This window comes from Mirounga leonina, unplaced genomic scaffold, assembly GCF_011800145.1.
Source record: "Mirounga leonina isolate KUSES-001 unplaced genomic scaffold, KU_Mleo_1.0 Mir_115, whole genome shotgun sequence".
Lineage (NCBI taxonomy): Eukaryota > Metazoa > Chordata > Mammalia > Carnivora > Phocidae > Mirounga > Mirounga leonina.
In genome coordinates, this window is record NW_023270268.1 from 90,327,556 (window position 1) to 90,348,285 (window position 20,730).

The window sequence follows — 20,730 nt, forward strand, 5'->3', positions numbered from 1 at the left end:
CAACAGGAAAGAAATTTGGGGGTATGGAAATGTTCTGTATTCTTATTGTGGTGGTGATTTCAGGCGTCTATACATGTGTTAAAATCCACAGTATTGTACAGCAAAAGAAAAAAATATTTTACTGTATAATTTGTAAAATAAATAGAAAAAGCATTAAAATTTTTTCTCAATGAAGGCAACAAGATTAAGCAATAAACCGTGCAACATAATATAGTACATACTAAAATAACATTTGTTGAGTATTTATGATGTTCTGGGTATTGTGTGAAGAAGTTTACTTGCATTATTGTATTGAATCCTTATGATATCCCGATGAGAAAACTACTACTATTCTTACTTAACAGATGGATATGCTGAGGCTTAGAGAACTTTACATATGAAGTCTATCAGTAGGTGACCATGATAGAAAGGGATTAAAAGACTAGCAAAAAGTAATTTTTATTAATTACAGAAACTTGATAATGTTAGTGGTAGCAGGTAGAGAGATCATTATTCCTTTTTCTGAATAGAATAAATTTATTAAGCCTAGAGGCCATTGGTGTTGGGGCACCAATAAGCAATTTGGTGATTGGAGACCAATGATTCCTAAGCAGAATGGTTGTTTATCCCTAGAAATATAAAGCCAGTTTGTGAATGGTTGATCTAAGATAAAAACAGAAAACATACCCTTGCATCTGCTACCTATGCAATCTTTAAGAGACTCTATTGCTGCAGCATATTTGGTAGAACTCTTCTTAAAGTTCTTGCTCCTGCCACAGCCATCCCAATTTTTGACTTCACAAAGTTTACTGTGCACTAGATGGAGCAGAAATATAGCTCTTTGTTGTCACTTCCAAGCTATGGCCCATTTTGCTGTCACAATACCTTTTAGTACTCAACTTTGGTGCTCCTCTGCTGTTTAGTCTCCTTGTGTTCTGAGAGGTGGAACCACTGCTTTTAAAGGTGAATTTTCTAATATAGTAGTAATCACAACAAACACACACAATGTACTAAAGTGCACTGTAAGTGGGATGACAGTAATTATGACCAATAATATATAATTATTTCACATTAGAAATCTGAAGAATTATTTCTACAGAAAATTGGGTTACCAATTACTAGAATAAATCATTAAATTAGGATCAGTGGAATAATTTCAATAATGTGAAATATCATTGCTTTGATGATGACAATAATAACTTCTTTTTATCAAGAAATCCAGTATGTGCCACTCATCAAACTTATGACATTACAAACTTCATGCATAATTTCATTTATTCTTCAGAAACATCACAATGAGATAGGTATAATTGATGAGGAAATTAAAGTTTAAAAGAGTTAATTAAAAATTTCAAGGTCACATAGCTGTCTTACCCCATATGCCAAGGATCTTAATAATTATTTTACATTGCCTTGACTTGAATTCCTGATTCCTAAAGTATCTTCTCTTCACCTTCACCCTTTCCTTACTTTTTGTGTGCCACCGTCCTATTATCCCTTAAGCCCATCTCAGGTATCCTCTTTCCTAAGAAGAAATTTACTGATCTCTCCTCACCATTCTCTTCCCTTTTCTCTCTAGGCTGGGTTAGGTGTCCTTTTGTTGTGCTCTCATAGCATATCTCTATAAAAGCACCTCACATGTTACATGGAAACCACTAGTTTATGGCCTTATTTCTCCTCCTAGACTATAACAGATTCAAAAGCAGGCAGTATTCTCTTTCATTTTAGTACACCAAACAAGTTGCACAGTGTGTACTAAGTAGTAATAACTAATAATATGTGTACATAATAACAATATATGTATATATGTAAAATGTTTCCATATATAAACATATATAATAACATATGTAAAATGTGTCCATCCATAATAATTAAATTTAAAATGTTTTAATACTTTAATTATAGTAATATAAAACTGGTCATTTTTACTACTTATGTTTAGTAACATTTGGCTGGACTAAGGAGGTATTGATCTATTGTGTGTATGTACACACATATATATGTATATATATAAACTACTGTAAAAATATATACATAAAAATATATATATATAAATATATACCATATGATAGTTTATATATATATATGAACTAACACATTAAAAATGGCCATTATTTTATACTATTAAATCTTTCAAAGAGCAGGTATAAACAAACATTAAATGCATCTATAATACTGAATACATTCCAGTGTGAACATGTAAGTAATATAACATAGAATTATCCAATTTAGAGTTAAAATAAAATTAAGGTTTAGGTAAGATTTGTAATTATGGTAATTCTAGAAGAGAATATTGCCACTAATAATTATTGTAAGTAAAAAGAACATTCTTGATTTATAGGATAAAGCTTCTATATATACATGATAAAATTTTATTGTATATTATTATTCAATTTAATTTTCTATAACTTAAAATTTAGTACTATTTTATTATGCTAATATATATAACTGTTTATCTTTTCAACTAACTATAATCTTTCCAAGTTCAGAATGTGAAATCCTAAAGTACAGAGACTTGGTTATGTATTTAATTCTTTCATGTGCAATACCAATAGGTATGCTTTTGCTTAATAATATTAAATGATTGCTACTTGTAATGTGCATGGCCCAAAAGCCCGACATTGTTAAAATTAATGTACATAATACTCATCTGAATATTCATAGAAAGTTAAAATAATTAGTAATTGCTATTATAATATTCATAATAATATCATAGGTACTCCTATTAAACAATAAGGAAGATCAATGAAGAGGATTTAGCCAGTTAATGTACTTATATAATTATAAGAAACTTTAAGTAATACATGATTATTAAAGGTTATTTGCCATTCTTGTCTGTTTCTTATATATTGTCCCATATCACCCAAAGTAAAAAATGCATACCTGTTTCTACAGGTCTTGTATTCTACTTTAAGAATTGGTTTACAAGATTCAGATTTTCTTCCTTCTCTTTGACTTTTTCCTAAAGAAAGAAAAAGGATTTTGTTAAATCATATTTAAATTCTACACATCCATGACAACTTCAAAAGTCTGACTAAAAGAATATAAAGAAAAAATAAGGTAATTATGTGTTTTTCATAATAGGATAAATACAATTCTATGCATCCTAACATATTTGTTGAATCCTAATAACTGACTGCTATATAAGGAATAAAGTTATTTGTAAACTTATCATATTTGTAAACTTATCAAACATACACTTTCTCCATGTATAAATCTAGTCTCATATAAAGTTATTTTAATTATTTAAGTTTTAAGATTACTTTAGAATTAAAGACACATACACATGCATACTTATCTGCATAATGAAATACATAATTATGAAAATCCATACTAGGCCCATTATAGATTTTATCTATGATACAAGCAAACCCTTTTCTCATGCAGAAAGACTTGCCATTTAAAACTTATGACAGACTATCAAAATCATTGCATTTTCATCAAATTCATTTAACAGAAAGCCCATTAGACAATGAACAAAGATGGTATATTTCAATGATGTTCTATATTTGCATAAAAATAGTTTCTTCTAGGGAAAGGTTATGTTGTTTAGACTCCATGGATTTTGAAAAATGATCAAGAAGAGTATGAAATGGAAGTAAAGCTACTTATGCATATAACATCTTTCAGTTGTGATTTTGCTTATAATTCTATGTCTCATTTTGATAAAATTGACATTTTTGTGATATGTTTGTTTCTTTTTTATTTTAATAAGTACCCTTATTTATTCTTGTACTGCCACAACTGTTTATAGACACAGATACCTATTATGTAGATAGACGTTTATGTGCATTTAAGTTTAAATTTTCAGGATAGCTTCAGAATGGCACAATCATAATCCAAATAGGATGTCAAAATAATTTAATTTGTTTAAAGGGCAGGGTATCAGCATATAACATACCTTATCTGCTACATGGCATGCTTTCTGAATTTGCTTTCTCTTTCTTTTACCCTATGTCAACTAAAAAAGCAATCAATAACAAAATATTGGTCACAATAATTCACACTGTAAAAAAGATTTAAAAGTATCTGTATTACATATAAAAAGGAATTACTGACATTATATGTAGATCATGATGCCTTACAAAGAGAGAACTTTGGCTCAGGGACTCACTCTGAGCAGTGGTCTTAGGGGTAAGAAACAGCTGGTTGGTGATTCCTGGTTTGGGTAACATGTGGGAACAGAGAGAACTGAAGGAAATAACAACAAGGAAAGAGACCCATTTTCCTCAGTTGATATATTTTTGATCCATTTCTTCTCTAATAATTGCCAAGCTATTAATCAAATCAAGACAGTATATTTGCTGTTGTTTATATATATGTGTGTGTGTGTAAGCAATTACAATTTTTCAATCAGTGCACATTAGTATTATCCACTAATTTCAGTAAAAAGGAATAATACCTAAATTAATTAATTAATGATTTACTTCAATTTCCAACTCCAATAATTAATTTTTGGCTGAAGGTTTTCAACTTTGATTATGTTCATTGCCTGTCAATAATTGAAATATATTTATATGTTATGTAAAAAATTGTTATAAAAATTGCATTTATTGCTACTCTTTATGTTCAAAGTACTATACTAAATGGCACAGTAAAAAGAAGTAACTGACCACCAGGAAACTTAAAATTTACTAGTTTAAGCAAAGCATATATAAAACTGACAGTATGAGGTACCATAAACAAATAAGTGATTGATAGACTTGAAGTGTTGAGAATAGTAGGAGTACATGAAGTAGGAGTTAAGAATATTATGGTTTCACTTTATGATAGAAAAATTTACAGATTTTTGCAGATGATTTTCTAGAAGCTAGATTAAGCATTAAAAGATAGAACTTGGGAGTTCTGGTCCAAGATGGTGACACAGGAAGACCCTGAACTCACCGCCTCCATAGACACACCAAATCTACACCTACTAATAGAGCAATTCCTCCTGAAGAAGAACTGAGAGCCCATTGAACAGCTTCTGCACATCAAAAGATAGAGACCACAAAGAGACAGCACAAGAGAGGGAGACACAGTAACAAAGGGAAACTCTAACCCCAACACTGTGAACTACAGTGGGGAGAGGACTAAGGGACCATGAGCAGACTCATCTGTTCTGGGGCATAGAAAAAAGTTACGGTTTAAAGGCAACTAGAATATGATGGAACCAGCCAAATGGAAGAGCTGAAAGGTTCTTAAGGCTGGCGGGCTGGCAAGCACCACTGTTTATGATACCCCCTCCACCTTGAAAATGAAGGTGGGAGCAGGGTCCAGGTGCCATAGTTGGCCTCCTACCTCAGCAAGCCTTGGGCCCCTAGCCCATGCCAGCCCTTGATGGCCTGGATCACTGAAAAAAAGCCACAGTTTAAAAGAGCAACTACCATATAAAAGGTCAACCCCTAGAACTTCACCAAATGGTGAGGGAGCTGCTGAAACTTTCTCCAGCCTGGCAAGCACCATGATTTACATTCCCCTCTACACCTTGATAGCATGAACAAGAGCAGGATCCAGTCACCTTAGCTAGCCCACCACCTCAATATCCCTGGGCCCCTAGCTCACACCAGCGCCAGCCATCCCACCAAGACGCCCCAGTGCAGTGCACACTGGAACACTCCTTGTCAGTGCTCACTATAGCTCAAGCCTTTTTGCCAAAGTGACACATGTGCAAAGTACTCCAGAATACTCCAGGCCCATATAATGTTGACTCCAGACAATTCACCAGGCAGCCCTTGCATGGAGCACTCCAGAAACCCCTGGTCCATGCTCACTTTGGCTCCAGCTTCTCCACTAGGGCTTCCTCTGCATGGAGCACACTGGGAACCCGTGGGTCACACTCTGCCTCAGTTCCAGCCTCCCCACCAGGATTCCCCCTGTGTGAATCACTCTGGGACACCCCAACTTGCACTAACTTTAGTTTTAGCCATCCTGCCAGGGCACCTTATGCATGGAGAGCCCAAGGATGCCCCCACCCCCAACCCTGCCTGGCACCCACTTCAGGTTTAACTATCCTGCTTGGGTGTTCTTTGTGTGGAGAGCCCCAGGACATCCCAGCTTGTACCCACTTTGGTTTCAGCCATCCTGCCAGGGTGCACTCTGTGTAGAGTCCCAGGATTCCAGCCCCCCAACACAGCTTACACCCACTTCAGCTGTCCTGGCAGGTCACTCTCTGTGTGGAGACCCTAGGACTACCCTGGCCCATACCCATTTCAGTTTCATCCATACCACCAGATTTCCCAGCACAGAGTGCCCCATGACCCATAGTACACAACAGCCACTGCTCCAAATAACCAACCAAAGTCACCAGGCACATACAGTCTACACAGGGGATGACAATACACAAGATCATTCCTTCAAATTTAGAAAAAGTAGCTGTTGCACCTAACTCACAGAAACAAAGAAAGTCAAGTAAAATAAGGAGACAGAAGAATATGTTCCAAATGAAAGAACAAGACAAAACCTCAGAAAAAGAACTAAATGAAACAAAGATAAGCAACCTACCTGATAGAGTTCAAAAGTAATGGTCATAAAGATGCTCAATGGACTGGAGAAAAGAGAGGATGAACTCAGTGAGAACTTTAATATGAGATTAAATATATAAAAAACCATCATTAGTGTTGAAGAATACCATAACTGAAATGGAAAATCCACTAGAGGTAATCAACAGTAGATTAGAAGGTGCAGAAGTGATCTGAAAGACAGGGTAATGGAAAACACCCAGCCTGAGCAGCAAAAAAGAAAAAAAATAATTGTAAAAAATGAGCATAGGTTAAGGAATACCTTGGACAACATCAAGTAAACAAACATTCTCATTATAGGCATCTCAGAAGGAGAAGAGAGAGAAAAGGGCACAAAACTTATTTGAAAAAAGTGATAGCTGAAAGCTTCAATAACCTGGGGGAGGAAACAGACATCCAGGCTCAGAAAGCAGAGTTCCAAACAAGATTAATCTAAGGAGGTCCACACCATGACACATAATAATTAAATATGTACAAGATTAAAGATAAAGACCTAAATGTGAGGCAGGAAACCATCAAAATCCTAGAGGAGAATACAGGCAGCAACCTCTTTGGCCTCAACTGAAGCAACTTCTTACTAGGGAGGCCAGGGAAACAAAAGCAAAAATGAATTATTGGGGCTTCATCAAGATAAAAAGATTCTGCACAGTGAAGGAAACAATCAACAAAACTAAAAAACAACCTGTGAAATGGGAGAAGATATTTGCAAATGATATATCTGATAAAGGATTAGTATCCAAAATCTATAAAGAAATTATCAAGCTCAACACCCAAAAAACAAATAATCCAGTTAAGAAATGGGCAGAAGACATGTATAGACATTTTCCAAAGAAAACATCCAGATGGCTAATACATGAAAAGATGCTCAACATCACTTATCATCAGGGAAATGCCAATTAAAACCACAGTGAGATACCACCTCACACCTGTCAGAATGACTAAAATTAGCAACACAGGAAATAAGAGAATCCTCCTACACTGTTGGTGGTAATACAAACTGGTGCAGCCACTATGAACAATAATATGGCTGTTCCTCAAAAAGTTAAAAATGAACTACCCTATGACCTATTATGTATTCACCCAAAGGATACAAAAGTACTGATTCAAAGGGACATATGCACCCTGATGTTTATAGCAGCATTATCAACAATAGCCAAATTATGGAAAGAACCCAAGTTTCATTGACCAATGGATAAAGAAGATATGGTATGTGTGTATACACACACACACACACACACACACAATGGAATATTACTCAGCCATCACAAAGAATGAAATCTTGCCATTTGCAATGACTTGGATGGAGCTAGAATGTATTAATGCTAAGCAAAAAAAGTCAGAGAAAGACAAATAACATATGATTTCACTCATATGTGTATTTTAAGAAACAAAACAGATGAACATAGGGAAAAAAAGAGAGGGGGGAGGCAAACCATAAGACTCTTAACTATAGAAAACAAACTGAAGGTTGATGGAGGGAGGTGGGTGAAGGATGGGCTAAATGGGTGATGGGTATTAAGGAGGGCACTTGTGATGAGCACTGAGTGTTATATGTAAGTGATGAATCATTAAATTCTTTTTTTTTTTAAAGATTTTATTTATTTATTTGAGAGAGAGAATGAGATAGAGACAGAGAGAGCATGAGATGGGGGAGCGTCAGAGGGAGAAACAGACTCCCTGCTGAGCAGGGAGCCCGATGTGGGACTCGATCCCGGGACTCCAGGATCATGACCTGAGCTGAAGGCAGTCGCCCAACCAACTGAGCCACTCAGGCATCCGAATCATTAAATTATACACCTGAAACCAATTTTACATTTATTTTAATGAACTAGAATTTAAATAAAAATTGAAATTAAAAAAGGAAAAAGAAAGATTAAAGATAGAATTTTAAAAGCAGCAAGAGAGAAGCAAATAGTTATGTGCAAAGGAAGTCCCATAAAGCTATCAAGTGATTTTTCAACAGAAACTTTGCAGGCCAGAATGGAGTGGCATGATATATTCAAAGTGCTGAAAAGAGAAAAAACCTGCAACCAAGAATACTCTATCCAGCAAGTTATCATTCAGAATTGAAGGAGAAATAAGAATTTCCCAAAGAAAAGTTAAAGGGTCATCACCACTAAACTGGCCTTACAATAAGTGTTAAAGGAACTTCTTTAAGTGGAAAAGAGAAGGCCATAACTAGAAGTAAGAAAATCACAAAAGGAAAAAATATGTCATGAGTAAAAGCAAACATTAAGTAAAGATAATAGAGCAATCACTTATAAAGCTAGTTTGAGGTTAAAAGAAAAAAATAATACAGTTAATTATATCTAAGAAATTAGTTAAGGGGTACACAAAATAAAAAGATGTAATTATGATAAGATATACATAAAATGTGAAGGGAGAAATAAAGTTATTTTAGAATGTATTCACACTTAAATGACCATCAAATTAACATACACTTCTATATACTTAGAATGTTATATATGAAACTCACGGTAACCACAAACCAAAAACCTGTAATTCATACACAAGAAATAAAGAGAAAGAAAATCAATCATAACACTAAAGAAAGATACTGATTACAAAGGAGCAAGAGAAAAAGAAATGAAAAGAGAACTACAAAAATCACCAGAAAACAATTGACAAAATATCAACAGTACAATAATTACTTTAAATGTAAATGGTCTAAGCCTTCATCAAAAGACATAGGGTGGGGCGCCTGGGTGGCTCAGTTGTTAAGTGTCTGCCTTCGGCTCAGGTCATGATCCCAGAGTCCTGGGATCGAGCCCCGCATCGGGCTCCCTGCTTGGCAGGAAGCCTGCTTCTCCCTCTCCCACTCCCCCTGCTGTGTTCCTGCTCTCGCTATCCCTCTGTCAAGTAAATAAATAAAATCTTAAAAAAAAAAAAAAGACATAGGGTGGTGGAATAAATAAAAATACAAGATCAAACCATCTATATGTGGCCTACAAAAGACTCACTTCAGACCTAAAGACACATACAGACTTAAAGTGAAAGGATGGAAAAAGATGATGTAAATGAAAGTGAAAAAAAACCAAAATGGGGTAACAATACTTATATCAAACAAAATAGACCTTAAAACAAAAACTGTAACAAAAGACAAGGGGACTATACAATGATAAAGGGGTTAATACAACAAGAGGATATAACAATTGTAAATATCTATGTAGCCAACATTGGAGCACCAAAAACATAAAACAAAAATATTAACACACATAAAGGGAGAAATTGACAGCAATACAATAATAGTAGAGGTCTATAACACACCACTTACATCAATGGATAGATTAGGCAGAAAAGCAATAAGGAAATGGTGTCTTTGAATAACTTAACAGAAATATGCAGAACATTCCATCCCAAAACAACAGAATACACATTCTGTTCAAGTATACGTGAAACATTCTCCAGGATAGATCACACGTTAGGCCACAGGACAAGTCTCAAAAAATGTAAGATTGCTGAAATCATATCAAACATCCTTTTTGACCACAACAGTATGAAACCACAAGACAATCACAAGAAAAAAGAAATGGAAAAACCTAAACACAAGGAGACTACCAACATATTACTAACAACCAATGGGTCAATGAAGAAATCAAATAGAAAATTAAAGAGTACATGGGGGCACCAGGACGGCTCAGTTGGTTAAGCATCAGACTTGATTTTGGCTCAGGTCATGATCTCAGGGTTATGAGATTGGCCCTCGCACTGGTCTTTGTCCTGGGTATGGAGCCTGTTGGGAATTCTCAGTCTCCCTCTCCCTCTACCCCTACTCCTCACTCATGCTTGCTCTCTCTAAAAAGAAAAATGTAGAGGAATAAAAATGAAAAAACAGTGGTCCAAATCTTTGATGCAGTGAAAACAGTTCTAAGTGGGAAATTTAGAGCAATACAGGCCTACTTCAAGAAACAAAAATAATCTCCAATAAACAATCTAATCCTACACCTAAAAGGACTAGAAAATAAGAACAAAGCCCAAAGTTAGTAAAAGGAAGAGAATAATAAAGATAACAGCAGAAATAAATGAAATAAGACTAAAAAATCAACAGAAAAATCAATGAAACTAAAAGTTGTTTCTTTGAAAGGATAAACAAAATTGATAAACCTTTAGTCAGACTCATCAAAACCAAAAAAAGCGTAGATCCAAATAAATAAAATCAGAAATTAAAGAGGAGAAATAACCGCTGAAATTGAAGGAATAGAGAAGATTCTAAGAAACTACCACAAAAATCATATGTCAATAAAGTGGACAAACTTGAAATGAATAAATTCCTAGAAACATAGAAATTTACAGAACTGAATCAGGAAGGAATAGAAAATCTAAACAGATCAATTACTAGTCATGAAATTCAACAGATAATCAAAAAAACTTCCAATAAACAAAAGTCCACATCCAGATTGAGTCACAGGTGAATTCTACCAAACATTTGAAGAAGAGTTAATATCTCTTCTTCTCAAACTATTCCAAAAGAAAGAAGAAAAAGGGAAACTTTTAAATATTCTATGAAGTCAGCCATATCTTGATAACAAAACCAGACAAAGACATTACAAAGAAGAAAACTATAGGGCAAGATCCCTGATGAACACAGATGCAAAACTCAACAAAATATTAACAAGCTGCATTCAACAATATATTAAAAGGATCAGTCACCATAATGAAGTGAAATTTATTCCAGGGATGCAAGGAGGGTTCAATATTTGCAAATAATGTGATATGATATATCACACTAACAAAATGAAGGATAAACATGATATGATCATCTCAATAGATGCAGAAAAATTATTTGATAAATTTCAACATCCATTCATGATGAAAACTCTTAATAAAATGAGTTTAGAGGGAACATACCTCAACATTATAAAATCGATATAAAACAAAAACCACAGGTAACATCAGACTCAATGGTGAAGAACTGAAAGCTTTTCTTTTAAGATCAGGAACAAGACAAGGCTGTCCACTCTTGCCACTTTTTAACACAGTACTGGAAGTCCTAGCTGCAGCAATCAGACAGTAAGAAGAAATAAAAGGCATCCAAACTGGGAAGGGAGAAGTAAAACTGTCAGTATTTGCAGATGCCATGACAGAAAATCCTAAGCCTCCACCAAAAAATTATTAGAAGTAATAAATGAATTTAGTAATGTTGCAGGGCACAAAATTAATATACAAGTATCTGTTGCATTTCTATACACAAATAATGAAGTAGCAGAAAAATAAATAAATAAATACAATTCCACTTCCAATTGGACTGAAAAGTATGAAATACCTAGGGATAAATGTAACCAAGGAGGTGAAAGGCCTGTACTCTGAAAACTATAAAACATGATGAAAGAAATTAAAGATGAAAACAAATGTAAAGGTATCCCCTGCTCATGGATTGAAAGAATATCATTAAAATGTCCATACTACCCAAAGGAATTGACAAATTCAATATGATCCCTATCAAAATGCCAACAGCATTTTTCACAAAACTAGAACAAATAATCCTAAAATTTGTATCAAACCACAAAAGACCCTGACTTGCCAAAGCAATCTTGAGAAAGAACAAAGCTGGAAGTATCACAATTCCAGATTTCAAGATTTACTACAAAGCTGTAGTAATCAAAACAGTCTGGTATTGGCACAAAAAGAGACACACAGTCCAATCAAACAGAATTGAATGCCCAGAAATAAACCCATGTTTATATAGTCGGTTAATCTATGACAAAGGAGGCAAGAATATCCAATGGGGAAAAGACAGTCTCCAAAAATGATGTTAGGAAAACTTAACAGCAGCATGCAAAAGAATAAAACTGTACCATTTTCTTATACCATAAACAAAATAAACTCAAAATGGATTAAAGTCCTAAATGTGAGACCCAAAACCATAAAACTTGTAGAAGAAAATATAGGCAGTAGTCTCTTTGACATTGGCTTTACCAACATTTTTCTAGGTACGTCTCCTTAGGTAAGAGAAACAAAAGCAAAAATAAATTATTGGGACCACACCAAAATAAAAGGCTTCTGTACATTGAAGGAAACCACCAACAAAATGACAAGGCAACTTACTGAATGGGAGAAGATATTTGTAAATGATATATCTGATAAGGGTTAATATCCAAAATATATAAAGAATTTATACAACTTGACACCAAAAAAACCCCCAATCTGATTGAAATATAGGCAGAGGACTTGAATAGTCCGTTTTCCAAAGAAGACATACAGATAGCCAACATCACTTTTCAGAGAAATGCATATCAAAACCACAATAAGATGTTACCTTACACCTGTCAAAATGGTTAGAATAAAAAAGACAAGAAATAACAAGGATGTGGAGGGAAAGAGACCCTAGTGCACTGTTGGTGGGAATGTAAACTGGTGCAGCCACCATGGAAAACAGCATGGAGATGTCTCAAAGAATTAAAAATAGAAATATCATATAACCCAGTAATCCCACTACTCAGTATTTGCCCAAAGAAAACAAAAACACTAATTCAAAAAGATATATGCACCCCTATGTTTATTGCAGCATTATTTACAGTAACCAAAAAAAAAAAAATGGAAGTGTTCATCCATAGATGAATGGATAAAGAAGATTTTGTGTGTACACACATACACACACACACACACAATGGAATATTGCTCAACCATAAAAAAAAATCATATCTTGCCATTTGTGACAATGTGGATAGACCTAGACAGTATTATACTGAGTGAAATGTCAGACAGAGAAAGGCAAATACCATATGATTTCATATGGTATTTCAAACCCAGATTGAAATACAGAGAACTGATGGGGAGCATAGGGAAGTTGGGTGGGGGATAGGTGAAATAGATAAAAAAAGATTAAGAGGTACAAACTTCTAGTTATAAAATAAATATGAAGATGAAAAGTATAACAAAGGGAATATAGTCAATAATATTGTAATAACTTTGTATGGTGATGGATAACTTCACTTACTATGGTAAGCACAGCATAACATATAGGGTTGTTGAATCTCTATGCTGTACACCTGAAACTAATATAATATTGTATGTTAATTATACTTCAATTAAAAAAAGTTATATGTGAATTTTCTACTACACAGAGGGTAAGCACCCCAAATCCTGTGTTGTTCAAGGGTCGACTATATAATGAACTGCTACAACTCCATAATAATAATTTTAAAAAACCCAATTTGTCACAATACAGTACACCATTAGTTTTTGATGTAGTGTTCCATGATTCATTGTTTTCGTACTGTATGGTGACTAACATAACACTAAAATTAAATTAAATAAAAAAAAAAAAACCCAATTTGTAAATGAGCAAAGGAACTCAACTTTCTCCAAAGAATATTAGAAATGAAAATAAGCACATGAACAGATATTAAATATCTTTATTCATTAGGGAAATGCCAATCAAAACTACAAGGAGCTATTACCGCATATCTACTAGGATGGCTATAATAAAAGATAGATATTAACAAATGTTGATAAAGATGTGGAGAAGTTGGAAACCTAATATTGCTTGTGAGTATGTAAAAGCCTGAGGACTCTGGAATACAATTTGGCAGTTCCTTAAAATGTTAAATATGAGTTGTCATATGATCCGGTAATTCCATTCTTGGATATATACCAAAGAGAAATGAAAATATAGGCTGGCACAAAAGTTGTACATATACATTCACAGCAGAATAATTCAGAATAATCAAAATATAAGAACAACCCAAATGTCCATTAAGTGATGAGTAGATAAAAGCGGTATATCTACACAATGGAATATTATTCACCAGAAATAGTTAGACTTGCTATGACATGGATGAACCTTGAAAACATGATGCTAAGTGAAAAAAGCCAGTCATGAAAGACCACATTTAGTATGAGTTTATTTATATGAAATGTCCAGAACAGTCAAATCTATAGAGACAGAAGGCCAGTGGTTGCCTAATAATGCTGGAGGAGTAGGGATGGGATGACTATTAATGAGTATGGCGTTTCTTTTGGGGATGACAAAATATTCTAAAATTAGATTGTGTTGATGGTTGCATAACTCTGAATATACTAAAACCATTGAATTGTACACTTTAGTGAACTGAGAATTATATTTCAATAAATTTGTATTTTTTTAAAAGAAGTTTAAGTTCTCTGAAGTGTAGCATAAAACTGCAGACAAGGGGTGCCTGTGTGGCTCAGACGGTTAAGCGTCTGACTACAGCTCAGGTCATGATCTCAGGGTCCTAGGATGAGGCCCTCATGTCAGGCTCCATGCTCAGTGGGGAGTTTGTTTCTCCCTCTCTCTCTGCCCCGCCTCTCCCTGCTCCACCCTCTGCTCACGCTTACTCTCTCTTTCTCTCAAATCAATAAACAGTATCTTTTAAAAAAATACAAATTCTATCTTTACCATTTATCTCTCAGCATTTCTAGTTTAACAATGTTTTTTGGGATCTTAGTTTACCTTGTTTTTGTGGTTGTTAGCTCAATGACATATTAAAAAATAAATTTATTTCATTTCAGTAAGTATTTATTTCAGCAAGAATTGTTTAGGGCATCTAACCTTCCAAACTGCCTATAATTGACCATTACTCCTTGTTCAAATATTTTTTCTTATTTTCATGTTTATTTTTGCTGCACATAACCTTGTCTAATTTTTAAAACCTGTTATTTTTCTTGGGAACAAAGTGAATTTTGAATTAATATGGGGGGAGCTAACATCTTTATAATAATGAATCTACCCATGCAGACATAGGGTATTTTTTCATTATTCAGTCTTCTTTATGTCCTTTAGCAGAAATAATACCTCACTGTTATTTTAAGGTTTATATCCAGGTATTTTTATGGATGCTATTTTTTTAAATGGTTTTATCCACCCATTGTATTTTGTTTTGTATAGAGTTCTCATGTTATACTCAATAGTATTCCTAATTAGTTTTTATTTTTTAGTTGTGCAATTACATTACCAAAAAAGTAATTATAATTTTGAACTCTCTAAACTTTTAAATATCATATTTCCTTTTCAAGTCTAAATACATTGGATAATATTTTCAGGAAAATGTTAAATAACAGTGATAGTTGTTGACATCTCTGTCCTGTTTCTGAACAACAATGTCACTATTAAGTATTACATGGGATTTGGTTTAAGATCATGTGTGTAGATTCCATGTGTGTGTGTATGTGTGTGTTTAGCTGAAGGCATTATAATTGAATAAGTATTTGAAACCATTAAAATTTACTGTGAAAGAAAAATAATGTCTCTAATACTAGTGAAAACCAGCTACAACAAGGGCAATGTCACCACAGTGCTAATCTCAAGTGAAATAGGTACTAAAGTAAACTCATCTGTGGTCACCCTCCCTCTTTTCCCACTACTGTTCAATAATCTGAGTTTCAGACAAAGCCTACTTTTGTAGTATAGAAAATATTGATTTGTAGAAAAATAATGAATCTAGATATGGTTCCCCAGTTTAGAAGACATATGGCTAGGGAGGAATTGGGTAACAAAAGTATATTCTATAGTATATACAACATAATATCCATAATATACATTTCCAATTATTAGATATGTGAAGAAGAAGAAAAATGTGAGCCATTCTTATGAACAGAGGCCAACATCAAGGCGAAGCAGATTTTGGTATCATCAAACAAAGATTTAAAGCAGCAATTATAACTAAGCTCAATGTGGAGAGCGAAAGGGGAAGGGAAAGAGAAAAGGAAGGAAAGGACTCATAATGAAAAGAGGAAATCTCATCAGAAAAATAGAAAATATAAAAAGGTAGCAAGTGGAATAAATATCTGAAATAAAAATAAGGGTTTAATAGCTGAATGAAAATTACAGAGGAAAAAGGCAGTTAAATTGATGATAGATCAATGTGAATTATCCAATTTGAAATTCAGAGAAAAAAATGATTAACAACAACAAAAAAAGAGAGGCTCAGAAACATGTGAGACAATACCAAAAATTCTACCAGACAGGTAACTGATGTCCCAGAAAGAGAGGTAGAGAGAGGTTGGAGCAGAAAAACATATTTGAAAAAATAAAAAGCTGAAATGTTCCCCAATTTTATGAAAGATACAAATTTCTAAATGTAAGAAGCTCTGTAGCTCAGTAGAACCCTAAATAGAATGAACTTGAAGAAAACAAACTAGGCATATCATAAATTGTTGGAAATAAAAGTTACAAAATTTTGAAAGTAGCCAGGGGAAAATGACACACTATACACAGGGGAACCAAAAGTCAAAACACCACACATTTCTCACTCAGAAACTATGTAAACCAGAAAATAGTGGAATATTTTTAAAGTGTGTAGCAACTTAAAAACAACATACACACATACAAACTGTGAACTCAGAAATCTACATCCAGCAAAAATGTCCCTCAAGAATAAAAGCAAAAAAGAGGAATTTTTAAAGGAAAGCTAAGTGAAATGATAAATGATATTCCTGTATCTTCAAGAACAAATGAAATCATAAAAATTCATAAATATAAAATTATATTAAGAGAAATTATGAAACACAAAAGAATATATTCCTTCTAATTAAAAAATACTTAAGACTACTTAAAGCAAAAATTATAACAATGTATTTAGAAGTAATACATATAACTACTGCAAAAGTAAATAAAAGTAAATAAATATATAGGATTATGAAGCTTCTACATTTTTTTTGTGAAGTGCTACAATGTTAACTCTAACAGACTGAAAAGTTAGGGAAGTATACTATAATCCCTAGAGTAACTGACCAAAATAAAAGGTCTGAAGATAAAATGCCTAAATGTAAATTAAAATGGAATTCTAATAAAAACTTTCAAATAATCCAGAGGCAAAAAGGAGAGAAAAAGGGAACAACAACAACAAAAGACTGGACCAACAGAAAACAAACAGTAACTTGGTATACTTAAATCCATTTCCATTAGTAATTAATAGACTGAACACTCCAACTAAATGTTATAAAACTGAATAAAAAAGACCTGACTATATGCTCTCTATGGAAAACCTAATGGATGCCTAACAATTAAGCCTCAAAAATACATGAAACAAAAAGACAGAAATAAAGTGAAAAGTAGATAATTCTACAATTGTTAGGAAATTTTAATACCACTTTCAGAAATTGATAGCATTAGTCAAATATCAGTAAAATCCAAGGATTTGATTAATGCTATCAACCACCTTGACCTACTTGATTTAAAAAGTATATAAAACAGAAATGAACAAAATTACAGGAAAAAATCCATAGTAATAGAGATTTTAACTTCTCTCTCTCAAAACTGAAAAATCAAACAATAAAAAATCAGGGAGGGAGACGAACCATGAGAGAATCTTGACTCTGGGAAACAAACTGAGGGTTGCAGAAAGGGAGTTGGGTGGGGGAAGGGGTAACTGGGTGATGGGCATTAAAGAGGGCACGTGATATGATGAGCACTGGGTGTTAGGCTGAACTATGAATCATTGAACATTATATCAAAAACTAAAGATGTACTTATACCTTGGCTAATTGAATTTAAATTAAAAAAATAGCAGCTATCTTAAAAAAAAACTAAGCAAAGATTGATAGTACAAAGAAAACACAATTTCAAGTTTGACCTTTGTGTAACAGGAAATGTACATTCTTCTCAAGCATAATTGGAACTTCATGGCAATTAATTGTGTATGTCTAATTTAAAGCAAATCACAGTAAATTTTGTAGAACTAGTATCATGCCATGTTCTCTGACTACAGTTAATTTAAAAACCTATAACAAAACATATTTTTTAGAAATTAGAAAACAAATGTCTAACTCATAGGTCAATGGAAAATTATAATAGAAATTAGAAAATACCTCAAACTAAATATTAATGAATATTACACATTTTTAATAAAATTAATATCAAAACTTACAGGATACAGCTAAAGTACTACTTAGAAAAATTTTTATTTTCTAAAATAAAAATAGCTGAAATGAAATGTAACAGAATGAACTTGAAGAATATGTCAAAATCACTGATATTTGCTTCAAATCATCATGAGGCAGCAGGAATTTAATCTGCTCTATATATTATGAGACACAGATGCTGATGTTTTCAACAACCCGTGAACAGAATTTCATCTCTTTCAACAGGAAAACAGAATTACAGTTGACCCTTGAACAGCATGGGTTTGAACTGTATGGGTCCACCTATACATAGTTTTTTAAGTTTTTATTCAAATTCTAGTTAGTTAACATACAGTGTAATATTAGTTTCAGGTGTACAAGCTACTCTGGAAAGCAATATGGAGTTTCCTCGAAAAGTTAAAAATAGAACTACCCTACAATCCAGCTATTACATTACTAGGTATTTAGTCAAAGAATACAAAAATACTAATTCAAATGAATAGATTTTTTTAAATAAATATAGTACTGTAAATGTATTTTTTCTTCCTATTATTTTCTTAATAATATTTTCTTTTTTCTAGCTTACTTAATTGTAAGAATACAGTATATGACACATAACATACAAAATATGTGTTGATTGACTATGTTTATCAGTAAGGCTTCTAGTGAACAGTAGGCTGTTGACTCTGGAGGAGTCAAAAGTTATATGTAAATTTTCAACTGCTTGAGGATCAGTGCCCCATCCCCCACATTGTTCACGGGTCAAGTGTATAGAAAACAACCCAAACTGATAAATATGGATATGGTGAAACATATGAAAGCATCAAATATCCAATCAAGCCAAAAAGAACTTGTATAGAAGTTGACTGTTGAGAAGAATAGAAGTAGAAAATTTACAAATAAATCATATAATACACATACAAATAAAAGGCATAAGGAATGGGGGTAGGGGGTGGACAGAGGAACTAAACTCATCATAGAAACAAATAATTCTATCTGAGTGGGATGTATAGCAAATACCTATCCAAGGTTTCCATAATGGCAATCTTTAAATGAAGCATCTCAAACTAAGTGTGTAAAAGCAAAGTAATCTCTAAAGCTGCTAGGTTAAATGTTGTAATAATTTAAACATTTGAAGGTGGAGCATGCAACAAAAAAGAGCATGGTACAAAAAAGGGCAGACCAACACAAGATGGAATAATTTCATCTTGTGATTTATGGGTCACCAATTATAAAAAACATAATACTAAATTTTATAAATGTGATACTACAATAAGTGCTCAGAAATTATAAAATAGAATGTGTTTGATTAACTGCTAGGTTTTGACCTCTCTATTCTCACAAAAAAACAATGGTAAGAGGAAAATATGGAACTCAGATTACCACTAATATTCTCAGAAATAATATGATCATCTGAATAAAAGATACTCATTCATTTGAACTTTTTATTTTTTTCAGTTAGGTAGACAGGTAGAACATAAACCTTAAATACTTCCTTTTGATAAGGAAGATAATAAGAAATACAATACACAGTAAAAGCCATAGTTCTCATATTTGGTGGAATCAAATAGTAGAAATGGAAATAAATGAGAGAATCTAGAAAATGCCAAAACAGTATAGGAATTAGGTCTGAAAGTCAGATCTATATAATGTCATTCTCACTACCTCCTTAACCCTGAAGACTGCTTCAGATACATCAATCATACATTATCCAATTTTTGGTTGGAAAGGTCTATATGTAAGTATCACAAAGTAGGAAAGTGGATAAACAGGGAGAGGGGAAGTACAGAAAGTTTGGGGTAAAATGTGGGGATCTGAAGGAGATACAAAGAGGTATTTAGAATCAGAAGCTACATCCTATCACTTTCTTCCAAACACACTGATAACACCTGTTGTACGTCAAGTCAAGGCACTGTATTTTCAGAGTTTATTTCTTTTGAAAGCATACACCTTACCATGTGGAATTGTGGTCTGGAAGGGACGACTTGGGCTTTTCAGGTTCCATAAGGTCAAGCTACCATCTGAATGGCTGCACATGAATTGTTTGCCCTCATGATGCCAGTCAATTGAATGGATAGCCTAATGAAATAGCAATTAAAAACAAGTAGAGGGTGAAAAAAGTTGATATGTTATAGCATTCTATATTCCAAAGGAAAAATATTCTGAGATAAAATTATTATAGCAACAATACTTAAGAAACATACATAATTGTTCTGACCCAGATCATACTATCTTTGGCTTCAATCCTCTATAGGCTTATAGAAGACTATAAAAACTCATCTCCTGAGATAAAGAAAAGTTAAGTACATTTCATAATATCATTATAGCCTAGAGCTTTTTGTTGTAAATTCTATGTCCTCCCTGTATCCTATATGATCCTTTGAAAAATTATTTATATAGAAGTAAAAGCAAGGTTATCAGAAGATAATTTCTGGAAAGGTAGAGGCTT

The 20,730-nt window shown here is 33.3% G+C and overlaps 1 protein-coding gene across 1 annotated transcript in view; it reads right to left on the reverse strand.

The window, feature by feature from the left end:
- Positions 1-20,730, reverse strand: part of STXBP5L (syntaxin binding protein 5 like) — a 428,660-nt gene that overhangs the window by 176,112 nt on the left and 231,818 nt on the right. Inside the window, exons 9-10 of the mRNA XM_035000065.1 lie at positions 20,237-20,360; positions 2,863-2,941 (exon numbers count right to left, since the gene is read on the reverse strand). Coding sequence (XP_034855956.1) covers positions 2,863-2,941; positions 20,237-20,360 — 203 coding nt within the window. The remainder of the gene's footprint in view (positions 1-2,862; positions 2,942-20,236; positions 20,361-20,730) is intronic.